The sequence below is a fragment of the Nomascus leucogenys genome, chromosome 6, assembly GCF_006542625.1.
Source record: "Nomascus leucogenys isolate Asia chromosome 6, Asia_NLE_v1, whole genome shotgun sequence".
NCBI classification, from domain to species: domain Eukaryota; kingdom Metazoa; phylum Chordata; class Mammalia; order Primates; family Hylobatidae; genus Nomascus; species Nomascus leucogenys.
In genome coordinates, this window is record NC_044386.1 from 107,660,247 (window position 1) to 107,676,305 (window position 16,059).

Here is a 16,059-nt window from a genome sequence, read left to right on the forward strand (position 1 = left end):
ACAGCGGTCTTCGGGGCCAGTAGCTCTGGCTGCACCCAGGGCAGACCCATTGCCAGCCAGAGTCAGCCCAAGACTAAGCTATGGCTGTCACCTGTCCATGCCAGCTTGGAGAGGTGGCCCAAAGTGCACTCCAAGCATGCACGTGCTGAGCCTCTTGTGAGGACCTGAGAAGCAGGTGGCTTGTTCCTAGGAGCCCACCCACCTCCTTCCCTCCTCCATCCCCTCTGCCTCCATGAGCTCAAGTTTCTCAGACACCCTCAGGGTGTCCAGTGTGAGGCCTGACACCCTCACCCTTTCCTCAGACAATGCCCAAGACTACCAGTGGATCGGCCTGAACGACAGGACCATTGAAGGGGACTTCCGCTGGTCAGATGGACACCCCATGGTGAGTTCTGCTTTAGGCACAGCTGGTGGCCCAGAGGACAGGGAGTGGGATAAAGACCACTGGAGAGAGATGCATTCACACCCCATGCAGACACTCACCAGCTGCTGGACCGGGAGTCCTTGAGGGCAGGGATTGTCTCCTTCATCTCTGCCTCTAGAACCCAGCCTGGGGCTGGACAGATTGAGCTAATGACGGCATGAGGCAAGGGAAGGAGCCAGGAAGGAAATGAAGGAATAACAGCCACCACCATGAGTACACGGAAGCTTTAGAGAGGTTTCTTGCCCACACTGGACTCGAGTCTACTCAAGGAGACAGAAAGCAACATAGATGCCAAGTGAATGGTACGGGCACCCAGTGATTCTCTTTGTCCTGAAGCACAGCTGGAAGGATAAGCTTTGGGAGGACTTCTTGGTGGGCAGAAGCTGGACTTAAGAGCCGTGTTCCTACCATCCATCCCTACCCAATGTGGTCAGCCCTGGTTGGCCCTTCTGGATAGGAGGAGTGGAATCAGCTCATGTACAGTGCCTGTGAGTCCTGGGGGTTCTGAGCTCCTGCAAAGGACCCGAGCCAGGCTGTGTGACTGATTCCCTAGAGGGCCGCCGGGTTCCATGGCCCCTAGAACAGCCCTGACCAGACTCCCAGCAGCCTTTGTGCTGCTATCAGATGAGCCTGAAGTTGGGGCTAAAAGAGAAAGGAGACGATGAGGAGGCTCCATGGGGAAGACAGTCGGAGCAGGCCAACCCGCGCTGTCCTGCCCTCTCCTTACTCCTTCCCCACTCCCACCCACAGCAATTTGAGAACTGGCGCCCCAACCAGCCTGACAACTTCTTTGCCGCCGGAGAGGACTGTGTGGTGATGATCTGGCACGAGAAGGGCGAGTGGAATGATGTTCCCTGCAATTACCACCTCCCCTTCACGTGTAAAAAGGGCACAGGTAAGCTGGCGCCTGGGAGGGGTCCAGGGAGGATAGGATCAAGACCTCCAGCTACAGGTGAGGCTCTTGCTGTGTGGCCTGGGGTGAGTCCCTTGTCTTCTGGCTGCTGGTGTCTCCTCACCTGTCCAAAAAGCAGACTGAAGCTGACCTGGGGGTCCCTCCTAGCACCAGCATCCCAGGGCCAATGGCAAGGGCAAGCTCGCTGCCAGGGACCGTTTGCAGGGACAGCGGGCACAGGAAGGTCACAGGCTAGAAGACAGGACCCCCACTCCACACTCCACACAGTCCCTTGGATAGCAGCAGCAGAGTTACCCACAAGGGGCCCCAGGTGGGGAGCCTCCCTGTCTTTGGGATTCCCAAGGCCATCAATCACAGAGTCATAGTTGTCAGGCCTCGATCCCTTGGCTTTCAGTCTGTGGACATTGAGGTGCTGGTAGGATGCGCCCCACTGCCCCTGCTCACCACCTTGCATCCCCCAGGCCTCCTTTCAGTCTCATTTTCCCCTGAACTGGATGTTTTCATCAAGAAGCCTGAGTCTGCCTGGCTCTCGCCCTCCACACCTTTCTACCTCCCTTTCATCTTCTCTTCATCCGTTTAAAGACCACCCCGTTTGTATTCCCTTCCTGCTGTTCCAAATTGTTGAGGAACCCAGATGTTAGAGCCAGCAGCTTCCAGATTCTTAGCACTGCATGAAAACGTCCAGGGCTCTCAGGTGTTGAGGCTGTGTCCCCCATAGTGCCTGGGGTCACAACCAGCATAGGTCATCCCAGGAGACCCTATGAGCCCCTTTATAAAGGGTTTTTGCCCCTCAGTGGCGTGCGGAGAGCCCCCTGTGGTGGAACATGCCAGGACCTTCGGGCAGAAGAAGGACCGGTATGAGATCAATTCTCTGGTGCGGTACCAGTGCACGGAGGGGTTTGTCCAGCGCCACATGCCCACCATCCGGTGCCAGCCCAGCGGGCACTGGGAGGAGCCTCGGATCACCTGCACAGACCGTGAGCATCACCCCAGCCACCCTCGCTGAGCACAGGGTTAGATTCTGCCAGCACAGCATTCCCCCCGTCCCCTCTCCTGGGGACCCTGCACCATCCACAGGGTTGAGCAAGGGAGGGGAGGTCAGGGGGCTCAGTCACAAATAGCTGACCGCTGCCCCTAGAAGGGTCACGTACTTGTCCCAGGAGAGGGCTCACTTGGAGGATGAAGGAGGAAAAAGCCAGAAAGTCCAAGAAAAATCAAAATCAGGAAAGCTGATAAAGCCTCAGGCGCCTCACTGAGTCCTGGTTTCCACCAGGGAGAGAGGGTAGTCTGGGGAGAGCCTAGGCTCACCCCACTTTCTTTCCAGGTCCACTGATATTTTTCCATCTCCCTTTTGCCCTAGCCACCACCTACAAACGCAGACTACAGAAGCGGAGCTCACGGCACCCTCGGAGGAGCCGCCCCAGCACGGCCCACTGAGAAGAGCTTCCAGGACGCACCCAGGACGCTGAGCCCAGGAGCCTGCCAGGCTGACGTGCATCCCACCCAGATGGTGTCCTCTTCTTGTCGATTTTTGTCATATAAGGAATCCCATTAAAGAAGGAAAAAAAATAAATCCCACATTGTGTATGCACCCACTCACCCCTCCAAATCAGCAAAACCGCATCTAATTTGTCCGCCGAATGCCAAAGCAAAGCAGACTTATCATAACCCGTGGACTGAGTTTAGAGACATTTCTTCAATTTCCCATTGTGCCTTTCCAGGGACCAGTGCAGGGACAGGGGGAGAAGGGGAGGGGTTAAGTTAAATAAAGAAGATTATTTTTGTTTCCTGACTTTATCCAAGAGCAGTGCAATCGTTGGTTATTTCACCTCCAGGGAAAGCTAGGGAGGAGGGAGGAGGGCTCCAAAGGAGCTGGAAGGGGCAGAGGCCTGAGAGCATGAAGAACTCGGAACCGCAGCTGAATGTATTGGATGAGAAGGAGCCAGGAGGGCTACACCATCTGTATGAGAGAAAAGCCTTGGGGGAGAGGGGTGGGTTCCTGCATCCTGCTGAGGGTAAGCCGGCAGGGGAGAGCCATCAGAGGGACCTCTGCTGCCTGGGAGTTGGGTTCCCTCCAAGGGTCCCTCTTCCAGTAGTGTCCTCTCTCTCACCTGGGTCTGCCACCCTAGCAGGTGGCAACTCGGCAGGGCTGCTGGGGGCACTTCCTGCCCAGTGGGGTGTGCCACCCAACCTTCTCCCCTCCCCCACCCCCGCCCCCGGGACCGTGCAGGCACCAGGGTTCCGTGCACCTATTTATATTTTTGAAAACTGAAGATTATATTATAATAATAATAAAGACATTGGAAGAGATCTATCTCTTTTCTTTTCCCTTTTTTAATTTAAGAAGAAGGCAACCGTGACCCGGAGTCTCCCAAAGGGGCTCTTAGGAATGGTGGCAGTGGAGACAGGTTTTGATCAAATGATCTCAAATTGGTGCGACTCTGTGACTCTGGTCTGTTCAGAGCGCCTAGGACAGTCACATCTGTTGTGCTTTATTTTTCCTAGGGTCCCAATGTGTGTGGTAGATGATCTGCATGTAAGCACGTGTGATATGTCTGTACGTGTGTGCACCTGGCTGTGCCTGTCACATGTGTGACGTGTGTCAGTCAGTGGGTGCCATATGGATTTACAAGTGGGCACTGTCAAAGAACAACTCAAGCAAGACATCTGGTCACCCGGCATGCTTTGGTTCTTTATGATCACACTGCTCTGGTGGGTTGGTAGACTGAGTTCCAAGAACAGAGGCAAAAATCAGGATTTATAAGAAGGGAAGGAAAAAACAAACTGCAGACAGTCTGGGAACAGTGAATCTTGCTTACACATTTTCAAGGTAAACTGCTTGCCAGCTACTAGCAAAAAGGTCTGGACATTCTGCCCTTAAGTACACTACAGAGACCGGGCACAGTGGCTCACGCCTGGAATCCCAGCACTTTGGAAGGCCGAGGCCAGTGGATCACAAGGTCAAGAATTCAAGACCAGCCTGGCCAACATGGTGAAACCCTGTCTCTACTAAAAAAATACAAAAATTGGCCAGGCATGGCGGCATGCACCTGTAATCCCAGCTACTCGGGAGGCTGAGGCAGGAGAATTGCTTGAACCCGGGAGGTGGAGGTTGCAGTGGGCCGTGAGCCAAGATTGCACCACTGCACTCCAGCCTGGGCGACAGAGCAAGACTGTCTAAAAAAAAAAAAAAAAAAAAAAATTGGTACACTGTAGAATAGCAATGAAAACAATTCCAGTTGCTTACGGATTCCCCTGACAAACCTTGAGAGTTGAGCCCACACAGGCATGCCAGGCAGTGTCCTTCCACCAGTGCCACCTCCTCAGACGCCTCCCTCATCACAGTCGCTGGACATGCCATTGAGTCTTTGTGAATGTGTGTGTGTGTGTTGGTTCTTGCAGGTCAGTGTGAATTCTTGGGTCCTGGTATCTTTTCAGGCACGGGCGTGTGAACAGTTGCTTGTTCGTAGACACATACTTGCATCTCTACCTCTAGAAAGAACAGTGGGCCAGAGTAGAGTGTACAGCACTGGTCACATAGTAGGCGCCCAATCATTACTTCATTATGAACTGATAAGTTGGTGGTGCAACTGTCAGTGGTTTTCAAACTTGAACGTGCATCAGAATCACCTAAAGGGCTTGGTGACAACAGAGGGTGCCGGCCCACACCCCAGACTTTCTGACTCAGCAGGTCTCTGGTGGGGCCCAGGAATTTGCACTTCTAACAAGATCCCAGTGGTGCTGATGCTGCAGACCACACTGCAAGGAGCATTGAGCTAAGGGAAGAATCGATGGGATAACTGGTTGGTGAGTGGCAGAGGCGTTCCTGCGCAAGGCAACAAGTCAAGTTTCCTGAGGTGGGGATGGGAGTGGGTGGCAGAGGGTGAGGCACACGGAGCACTGGCCCCTAGATCCCTGGCCTCTAAGGTCCTCTGGAGGGCGCAGCCTCCTCTGTCTTCTGAGAGACACCTCTGGCTCTTCTGCTGAGCCTCACACAGACAGACACACTGCCAAGGGGTGGGGATGATGAAGACAGAAGCCAGGTCCTCTGCCACTAGGCCAGCACCCAGGACCAGGTGAAACATTGAGCAGGCAAGGCTAGAACCCGCCTGCAGAGTTCCCTGTTCACCCCAGGGACCAGACCCAGCCAACCTATGAAGCCTGGGCTAGGACTGCCCCCACCACACCCACCAGGCAGGGGGCTGCGCCATGAGACTGAATGAGATGGAGACACAGAAAAGGACTGGGGATGGCGGAAGGCGGTCATAGCACCATTTATTGTCCAAAGAAAGTACACACACCTGAGGGCCCCTCCCCACACAGGGAAAAATGAGAAACAAATGACAACAAAACAGATTCTTTGGAACCGAGAGGGGAAGGGGAATTTCTTCCTTCCCTCAGATTTCGCCCGGAAGCCTAGAACTGGCTTCCAGCCCTAGCCCCTCAGCGGGCAGACTGGGGTCAGCAGCTTCACAGAGAAGTAGAGGTGGGCAGGAGAGGCGCAAAGCCCAGCTCCGGAGGCCCCCGGGACCCTCTTCTTCCCCCAGGCTGAGGGGCAGGGAGAACTGTGCCCACCATGCCCGGACTCCCAGCGAGCGGCATTCTGGACAGGCCACTGCCCACTCTGGGCACCAATCTCCTTAAGGGAGGGAGACCAGCCTGGATGGCGGGGAACCCTCCAGAAACCCACAAAACCGCAAATGGCCCAGGGGAGCAGGCAGGATTCCTGGAGTGGGGCGTCCAGGAGCAAACGGAGGCATTGGGCTCTGTTTGCTTTACAAAAAATAGTAAAAAAATGTTTAAAGAAAATTTAAATTGAGAAGTATAAAAACAGTTAAAATGGCTCCAACCCACAAGGGAAAATGAACCACTCAATAAATACACAGCCAGTGAGGGAACGCAGCAGGGGAGGGCCCCAGGTCCTAGTGCTGGCGGTAGCAGTAAACACCGTACAAGCGGCTCTGCGGGTCGGGGAAGCCAAAGCTTCGGACCCCAGGCTCTGGGGGCCCACAGTTAGGATGCGGGTGAACCACAGGGTAGCGGACACTGCCATCTGCCAGCCAGCCAGCGTCGCAGCGGTCCAGGCCATGGAACTTCCAGGCGGCAAACAGCTGTCCCACCTTGGCGATCGTGGCATCATCTTCCTGGCAGGCCTCCCTTGCCTCTGTCAGCGTCAGCTTCTCAGGGTGCTCCAGGTAGTACACCCGCCCTGGGGGAAAGGGGGCGTGAGTGCCGGACAGCGCAGGGGACAGCCAGAGAGCACAGCGGGGCCTGCAGAGATGCCGGCCCCAAAGACCCGTCTGAGCCCAGGGAGCTACCTGAGCCCAGGCATCTGCAGGGAACACTTCCTAATCTTTACCCGGTCCCAGAGAGCTCTGTCCCACCTGCCATAGAACCCCGGGTCCCTCCAGCCATGTCTGCACTCCCCCACCACCTTTCCCTATTTAGGTGGGTGGGCACCCCACCTAGGCTGGACTAGTCAGAGTCTCTTGCCCATTCGGTCATTTACTGAACACCTACTATGTGTCAGACACTTTTCCAAGGGCTTGGCATATGACACTGAACCAGTTTCTGCTTTTACTTGCTCATCTTCCTATGAAATGAGCTGCTTTGTGAAGACAGGCTGTGTTTTATTCGTCTGTGATTCCCCAGAGTCTAGTCTAGGCCCCAGCATATGGTAGGCACTCAGTAAACATTTGATGAATGAAGAAACCAATGATTTATGCCCTGCATAACGCAGCAGCAGCAAAGCACTCAAAACTCAACCAGACGCTGCTTCTAGGGTGGCTGGTGCTCTTGGCCTCCAGGTGGCAGTACCAGCAGAGCCAGCAGACGGGGCCAGAGCTCCCCAGAAGCTGCCCTCTCACAGGTCCCGGGTGGCCACCAAACCCGCAGGCCCGGACTTGGCCATTCCACTCACCCTTGAGGGCAGTAGCGAAGCAGAATACATCATAGCGGTGCAGGCGGCGGTGGCGGGGGCCGTAGCTTCGCACGCCAGGTGCCAGGCCCGGGCCGCCGCAGGGCTGGCGGGGCAGCATGATGGGGTACTGCACCGTGGCATCCTGCAGCCAGCCCGCGTTGCACCAGTCCAGGCCCTCCTCCCAGGCCCGGAAGAGCTGCTCAAAGGAGGCCACCACCGCGCTCTGCTCTGCACAGACCTGCTGGCCCTGGTGGAAGTTGAGCTGGTAGCGCCCATTGGGGGACTGGTAAGGAAAGACCACACCTGCCGGGGGAGGAAAGAGGAGCTTAGGGGGTGGCCAGGGGCCCAGCTGGCTGGACACCCTGCTCTCCTCCCACGTTCACTGGGACATGTGCTGCCTGCAACACACACACATACACAGTCCCTTAGAAAAACTCAGCAAACCTCTGACCTCCTGTCCGTTGCCGCCTCTCTTCTGGGACTCAGCTGGTTCACAGCAGTACTCAGAAAACATCCATGAGTTAAGGTAATTAATTAGTCCTTTAATGTCCCCAACAATAGAAGGGAAATGATACCTAATCCACGAGGCTGTCGCCAGACCCCCAGTGAGCTGTGCCATCTTCTCCAGACAGGCCCGGGCTTTGGGCTCTAGGGGCCAGGTTTGACTCCCAGCTCCCCACTCATTAGCTGGGACCTGATCATCTATGTTATTATGAATGTGGAAATTTCCTAGGAAAATGCAAGGAACTTTCCACGTGTGGCAGATGATTTTCAGGAGAAGGAGAGGCCCTAGAGGCAGTGGGGCGAGGGTTGGAGAAGGGCCTTCCATAAAGGAGGCTCAAGGGCAGGGAAGTCCTGGGTAGGTGGTTTCTCTCCTTGTGGCCAGGGTCTGATAGGGGCCACAGGCTTCCCTCAAAAGATATGTTCATGTTTGAAATTTTACTCTAATAAAAAGTTTTAAACTTCTGAGATGTAGTCTCTACCAAGTCAATGAAACCTTAAGGAGTAGAGGTGACCCTAGGGGTCTGGGAAGGACACTGCTTGGCTGCTGTTGTTTACTCGGAGTCTTTGCAATCTACTCCCTGTGGCCAAGGACCTGGGAATAGCCTGAGCCCCAAACCTCCAATCTCACCAGGGCAGGAAGCCAGGCACCTGGGCAAAGCCAGGTTGGGTGGCAGAGAAGCCCATGAGCCCTGACAATCAGCTTGCAGCCTCCACGTGTGTTTGCAGGGGGACTATTTCATGCCTGGTTCCACCCCAAATTCCTAGCCCTTGCAGCCCTGGGAATGGGGTGAGGGCTCCCTGCTTCTCTAGACTGCCCCTGCAGACCCCAGACCAATGACTCTTGTGGGTTCTCCCCAACTCCACTGCCACCCCAACTTCAAGAATGAGGAATGTGGCCCCTCTGAGCCACCATGTAAGCCGTGTGGACACTGGTGGCAAAGACAGAGAATGCATTTTAAGGACATATATCTTATCCTCATTGCCTCTGAGGGAGGTAAAGGAGGAAAGATTGTGATACCTCATTTTACACCTGAGAGGCCCAGGGCTCTAAGGGGGATGAGGCATTTACCCAGATGTCACAGCTGGGGCGGGCTGGGGCTAAATTCAGGTCACCTTCCTCTATGCCCGAACTGCCTCCCTAATATGTGGGAGAGATATGAGGACACACAGTCCCATCCTAGAGACAGAGAAGGTAAATACAAGTTACAGATCAAACAGGGACCCCACATACAAGATCTGGCTTGCAGGGTGTGGCTGGTTTGGACAGCACTGGGTTTGTTTTTGGTTTTGGGGGGCTTTTTGTTTTTGTTTCTTTGTTTTTTGTTTTGTTTTTAAAAAGAAGGTTTTTACATAAAAATCAGGAGATCTCACATAAAAATATAAACTTATCAAGCCAGAAAATTTGGCAAAGTGGGGCCTGCATTCTGGTGTGGCATCATCAGCTGGGCCTGAGTAGCGTGGGAGCTCCCTGGGGAGAGGACAAGGGCCCAGGAGTGTGCCCAGTCCCCACCACTCCCAGCATCTCACACTGGGCTGCCTCATTCACTTGTGTTACCCGCTAACCTTGCTTAAATCTCAGCTCTGTCTCTAATAAGCTGTGGGATCAGCTCCAGTTTTCCTCTCTCTGAATGGGATGTGAATGACAGCAGGTAGAGGGGAAGAGATTCTAGAGGCTGGGTGCTTGGGTTCAGACCCCAGCTCTGTCGTTTACAAGCTGTGTGACCTTAGGTAAGTTATTTGACCTCTCTGTGCCTCAGTTTCCTCACCTATAAAATGGGGGTCGTAACAGTAGCTTCCCTGTGGGTTGTTTTGAGAATTAAGTACTTTGAAATGTCTAAAGCACAGAGGTCTGGATGTTTTCTCTGGTCCTCTCCCCTCTGCTCTCAGGTCCCAGTGTCACCCAGTCCCCATCAGGGTCTCACCCCGCAGCTCCAGCTCCACCAGACCGCTTTCATCCTCTAGCCCATCAATGACCTCACAGCGGTAACGCCCATAGTCCTGCAGCCGCAGATCCTGGATCTCCAGCGAGACGTCATGCTCCTTGTCCTGCCGCAGGTGCACGCGGCCTTGGTAGTCCCCAAAGGAGCGGTGCCTCAGCCCGATGGCCACCAGCACGTCCTTCTCTGGGGCCCCGTTCTCCGACAGCTTCCACCATTTGATGCGCACACGCCTTGGGGAGACCAGGGCCGGCTCGTAGCGGTAGCGGCAGGGCAGGATCACACTGGCCCCTTGGTAGGTGAACAGGGTCTCATCGGGTGTCTCCACCACCAGCTTCACTCCATTGAGGAGGTCTTGGGGGAGAGACACGGTGCAGATGAGACCTGCTGCAGCACATCTGTACCCCTGCAAGGGCCACCGCACACCCTCATCCGTGGCTCCTCCAGGCGCAGATTGCAAAAATGGCCACCATGCTCCACCCCTCCCTGTATCCACATGCTCTGCAATGTGACTTGGCATCTCCTTCCATCAAGAGATGACATTTATTCCCCCACCCCCTTGAATCTGTGCTGGCCTTGCCACTTGCTTGACCAACTGAATGCCTTGGAAGAGACTGTTCATCATGCCTGTTCTGAGCATAGGTCCCAGGGGGCCTTGCTGCTTCCACTTTTTTCTTAGGACTTTGCCAGCCACCATGAACACACGGCCAGGCTTGCATGCTAGAGGATGAGAGAATACACAGAACAGAGATAGGGCGCCCCAGCTGAGGCCATCCTACAGCAACCAGCCCCCAACTGACCTGCCCACCACAGGCAGGCACATCTGCAAGACCCAACCGCAAGACCTGAAGAAATGCAGCCCACTCCAAAATGCTGACCCACAGAATCATGAGCTAAACAAACGGCTGTCATCCTAAACAAGTCACTAAGTTTTGGGTGGTTTGCTATGCATCAAAATCTAACCAATGGAGCAGGCGACAAGAGCCACCCCACATGAGGTACATGGCCAGGACAAGTGGCCCTGATAGGGATCCCTCGGAGTTTCCTTCCCCACTGCACTGGCCAGAGGACAGCACAGCCCCGGCTTTACTCTCTGGTCCAGCTGTCCACCATGACTCTTCCCAGATACCAAGCAGCCTAGTGAGCTAAGGTCAGAACTTCTAAAGGAGACTACGCTCACAGCTCAGAGTTACAAATACACACAGAACTCAACATGCAACAAAAGAATCAAGTTCATAGGCTAAGGCTGCCTCATCTTTAACTTGGGAGCCCCTATTGGGACCTCACTGATTCATTCTCTTGGGTCTAGACTTCAAGACATGCTTGATTTACTCAAGGTGGGGACAGGGGCCAGGCCCAGTGGTTCACGCCTGTAATCCCAACACTTTGAGAGGCCAAGGCAGGAGGATCGCTTCAGCCCAGGAGTTTGAGACCAGCCTGGGCAACACAGTGAGACCCTGTCTCTAGAAAAAAAAATTTAAAACTAGCTGAGTATGGTGGCAGGTGCTTGTAGCCCCAGCTATTCGGGAGGTTGAGGTGGGAGTATTACTTCAGCCCAGGAAGTCAAGGCTGCAGTGAGTCATGATGGCACCACTGCATTCCAAACTGGGTGAGAGAGCAAGACTCTGTTGCTGAAAACAAAATAGAAACAAGTTAATTAATTAAAAAGGTGGAGGCAAGGGGACAGCCTCATGGGTAAGCAGGAGACAGACAGGGAGGTTCCCTGTAGAGGAATCATGCTGAAAAAGAGCTATACTAATGTGGCAGATCGACATATGCAGAAGTCTCCAAGTGTGGCCCTCGGGCCAGCAGCATTAGCATCACCAGGAATTTGCCAGAAATGCACATTGTGGGGTCCCAGTGCATCAGAGACTCTGGGAATGGGGTCCAGCCCTCCAGGGGATTCTCAGGCTCATTCAGATTAGAGCTGTCCTGCTCTGCAGAGGCAGTAGGTACAGAGGTTTGGAGTCAGGCAATCCCGGCTTGCCATTGGTTCCACCTTTTCCCAGCTGTGTAATCCAGGGAAGTCAAGCCTCAGCTTCCCCATTTGCAGAATGGGTTAATTACAGTCCCTACAGAGGGCTGTGGTAAGGTTCAAATCAGGTAAGGCAGGACGCCTGGCACACAGAAAGTGTCCAACAGATATGAAGCAGGGCTATCATTTAGGGGCCACTTCCTTGGTTCTTCCCAACTCTCTTAAGTAAAGTTACCTTTGAAGCTTTAACCTGAATAAAATGAAAATGTACATCCATATGATAAAATACTATGCAGCCATGTAAAATAATCTGGTAGACGTATATTCATTCATTGACTTAGAAAACGATTTCTATTGTATGAGGTGACAAGGGAGACTACAAAAATCATATGTATGACATAAGCTGGTTTTTGCTGAAGAAAGTTTTCTAAATCATAAAGGAAAGGCTCGGCCAGGTGCAGTCACTCACGCCTGTAATCCTAGCACTTTGGGAGGCTGAGGCGGGCAGATCACTTGAGGCCAGGAGTTCGAGACTAGCCTGGCCAACATGGTGAAGCCCCATCTCTACTAAAAATACAAAAATTAGCTGGGCACAGTGGTGCACGCCTGTAGTCTCAGCTAACTCAGGAGGCTAAAGTGGAAGGATCTCTTGAGCCCAGGAGGCAGAAGTTGCAGTGAGCCAAGATCACACCAGTGCACTGGTGTGACAGAGTGAGACCCTGTCTCAAAAAAAAAAAAAAAAAAAAGGCTAGAAAGAGATACCTAAAAAGTGAGCAGTGGTTCCCCTGGGTGGAAGGATTATATATGACTTTGCTTGCATATTCAGGGACAAAAGGGAAACAGAAAAATGAAATGTTGGCCTGGTAGTGTAGTGAAACTATGAGTAGGAAATTTAAGTTTTTTAAATTCTGCAAATCTCATTAAAGTAGTGTTTGTAGGCTGGGCGCGGTGGCTCACGCCTGTAATCCCAGCACTTTGGGAGGCCGAGGCGGGCGGATCACGAGGTCAGGAGATTGAGACCATCCTGGCTAACATGGTGAAACCCTGTCTCTACTAAAAATACAAAAAATTAGCCAGACGTGGTGTCGGATGCCTGTAGTCCCAGCTACTAGGGAAGCTGAGGCAGGAGAATGGTGTGAACCCGGGAGGCAGAGTTTGCAGTGAGCCGAGATCGCGCCACTGCACTCCAGCCTGGGCGACAGAGCGAGACTCTGTCTCAATAAATAAATAAATAAATAAATAAGGTAGTGCTTGTATGACAAAATACATTCTGAAGAAAAAGGTGTGGTCGGCTAAATAACAGCCTCCCAAAATACCCTAAATCCTAATCCCTAGAACTTGTGAACATTATCTTACGTGGCAAAATGGACTTTGCCGATGAGGTTAAACTAAGGATGTCGAGATGGGGAGGGTATCCTGAATTTTCCAGAGGGGCCCTAAATGCAAATGTGCAAGTACCTGTTTAGAGGGAGGCAGAGGGAGATTTGCATATAAAAGAGAAGGCCATATGACCATGGAGGCAGAGACTGGAGTGAGGCAGCTACAGCCAAGGAATGCCAGCAGCCACCAGAACCAAAAGAGGCAAGGCAAGAACAGATTCTCCCCAAGAGCCGCAGGAGGCATAGTCCTATCCACACCTCTGTTTCTGCACAGTGAAACTAATTTTGGATTTCTGGTGCCTAAAGCAGTGAGAGAATACATTTCTCTTGTTTCAAGCCACCAAGTTTGTGTTCATTTGTTACAGCTGATCTAGGAGACTAATCAAAAGAGGGAAAACGCCTCTGCAGGCACAATCATCTACTCAAAGGCAGAGGGAAAGGTGAGAAACACCCAGCCCTGCGCTTGCAGGCTCATGTGTCGTCTCTGAATCAGGCTGTGAGCTCTTCATGGCAGGTGCTGGCTATTACTGAGACCAGCAATCTGGTTCATTCCTTCCACAAACAAGTGGAACAAGTTTGTTGTTGTTTTTGAGGCGAGTCTCGCTCTGTCAGCCAGGCTGGAGTGCAGTGGCATGATCTCAGCTTACTGCAACCTCCTCCTCCCAGCTTCAAGCAATTCTCATGCCTCAGCCTCCTGAGTAGCTGGGATTACAGGTGCGCACCACCACACCCGGCTAATTTTTTGTTTTTTGTGTTCTTTTTTGAGACGGAGTCTCACTTTGTCATTCAGGCTGGAGTGCAGTGGTGTGATCTCGGTTCACTGCAACCTCTGCCTCCCAGGTTCAAGCGATTCTCCTGCCTCAGCCTCCTGAGTAGCTGGGATTAAAGGCACCTGCCACCACGCCCGGCTACTTTTGTATTTTTAGTAGAGACAGGATTTCACCAAGTTGGTCAGAATGGTCTTGATCTCTTGACCTCGTGATCCGTCCACCTCGGCCTCTTAAAGTGCTGGGATTACAGGCGTGAGCCACCGCACCTGGCCAATTCTTTGTATTTTCGTAAAGACGGGGTTTCAGTATGTTGGGCAGGCTGGCCTCGAACTCCTGACCTCAAGTGATCCACCCACCTCAGTCTCCCAAAGTGCTGGGATTACAGGCATGAGACACTGCACCCAGCCCTCAGCTTGTCTTTTTAATAGCTGTGTGACCTGGACAACTGGATCAACTCTCTGAGCCTCAGTTTGCTCATCTATGAGAAGGGATGATAATAGAATCTATTTTCAGGCTGTGAGGGCAGGCAGCACCAATTCAGCCTGGTCAGCACCTGTGCTGCACTAGTGGTTAAAAATGTGTATTTTTGGCAAGGCTCGTTGGCTCAGGCCTGTAATCCCAGCACTTTGGGAGGCTAAGGTGGGTGGATCACCTGAGGTCAAGAGTTCAGGACCAGCATGGCCAACATGGCAAAACCCCCATCTCTACTAAAAGTACAAAAATTAGCCAGGTGTGGTGGCGGATGCCTGTAATCCCAGCTGCTCGGGAGGCTGAGGCAGAAGAATCGCTTGAACCCAGGAGGCAGAGGCTGCAGTGAGCCGAGATCACACCACCGTACTCCAGCCTGAACAACAAAGTGAGACTCCATCTTAAAAAAAAAAAAAAAAAAATGTGTATTTTCACCCTTGCCTACATCAGGGCTTTTGTGATTATAGGAGACGACATATGCAAAACATCTAGAAGCACGCCCAACCCATGATGGGTGCACAATAACTGCTACTTTAAAAAGTTCCCCGCCCAAGGCCACACAGCTAGTAAGAGGTAGAATTATAAGATTCAAACTCGGGCCAGGCATGGTGGCTCATGCCTGTAATCCCAGCAATTTGGGAGGTCGAGGCAGGTGGATCACCTGAGGTCAGGAGTCCAAGACCAGCCTGGCCAACATGGTGAAGCCCCCTCTCTACTAAAAATACAAAAATTAGCCAGGCATGGTGGCACATGCTTGTAATCCCAGCCACTCAGGAGGCCGAGGCAGGAGAATCACTTGAACCCGGGAGGCGGAGGTTGCAGTGAGCTGAGATCACACCATTGCACTCCAGCCTCGGCAACAGAGTGAGACTTTATCTCAAAAAAAAAAAAAATTCAAACTCACATCTATTCGACCCCAAGTCCCCTTTACACTGGGGGGGACCAGGGGAGGACACATTCAAGCTGGACCTTGAACAACTGGCAAGACTTTTAGGGAAAGTAAAAAGCCTAAGTGAATTGGGCCCCATGACGAAGGGGCTGGCGAACACAGGAAAATGAAATCACCCCTTCCTCTGTCTGAGAAGCAAGCTGGTCCACTACAAGGGCCCTGCTGGAACAGGGCTGCTGTCCCTGTCCCAGCCTGGAACCCGCAGATCACAGCAAGAGCCAAGGAGGTCTAGGTCACCCAGGGGAGCAAAGAGCTGGGTTCAGGAGGTTGCCTACCTTTGCCATGACCGTTGCCTGGGTTCTGGTCGTTGGCGCTGTTGGAGTAGTAGAAGCCGTTGTAGAAGGGCAGTCCGTAGGAGCCGGGCAGCAGGAGCAACGGGACCAGGAGCAGCAGGCCCATCTCCTCATGCCAGGGTGACCCGGGCCAGGGCAAACTGGGAAGGGGAGGTAAACAAGGCAATTAGAAAAGCCCAGCTTCCAGGGCCCACATCCCCTCTGCTCCAACACCACTCACAAGCTTGCTTAACAGCTCACTGCAGGACACCTGCCGCCTGCATGCCAGACGCTGTTCCCAGAGCTGAGAAGACAGCAGTGACAAGCTAGATGAGGTTCTTGCTTTCAGGGAGCTGTACCCCGAAGGCAAGACGGGAGATCAGCAAAGAGCCAAATCATAAGAAGGAAGTATCAGGCAGCTAAAAGACAGTAGAGAAAATTAAGCGGATGATATGACAGGCTTAATGTTTTTCAAGCCAGAATTTGAAAGGTTATGGGCAGGCCGGGCATGGTGACTCACGCTTATAATCTCAGCACTTTGGGAGGCT

The 16,059-nt window shown here is 53.0% G+C and overlaps 2 protein-coding genes across 4 annotated transcripts in view; one reads left to right on the plus strand and one right to left on the minus strand.

Moving 5' to 3' along the window:
• The window catches only part of ACAN (aggrecan), a 38,021-nt gene extending 34,374 nt beyond the window's left edge, over positions 1-3,647 (plus strand). For 2 of the 3 annotated variants that reach the window (XM_030814978.1, XM_030814979.1), the window contains 4 exons: positions 303-385; positions 1,175-1,319; positions 2,132-2,314; positions 2,698-3,647. In XM_030814978.1, coding sequence (XP_030670838.1) covers positions 303-385; positions 1,175-1,319; positions 2,132-2,314; positions 2,698-2,774 — 488 coding nt within the window. In that variant the 3' untranslated portion in view covers positions 2,775-3,647. The remainder of the gene's footprint in view (positions 1-302; positions 386-1,174; positions 1,320-2,131; positions 2,315-2,697) is intronic. The other variant, XM_030814980.1, reaches the window with a different exon arrangement.
• Positions 3,648-5,587: 1,940 nt separating this feature from the next.
• On the minus strand, positions 5,588-15,667 carry HAPLN3 (hyaluronan and proteoglycan link protein 3). Its single transcript, XM_030814982.1, has 4 exons — positions 15,515-15,667; positions 9,684-10,052; positions 7,258-7,560; positions 5,588-6,546 (listed from the first exon to the last, which is right to left on the minus strand). Exons 1-4 carry the CDS (start codon positions 15,636-15,638, stop codon positions 6,260-6,262), a joined length of 1,083 nt encoding a protein of 360 aa, XP_030670842.1. The 5' UTR covers positions 15,639-15,667; the 3' UTR covers positions 5,588-6,259.
• Between the last annotated feature and the right edge of the window lie 392 nt (positions 15,668-16,059).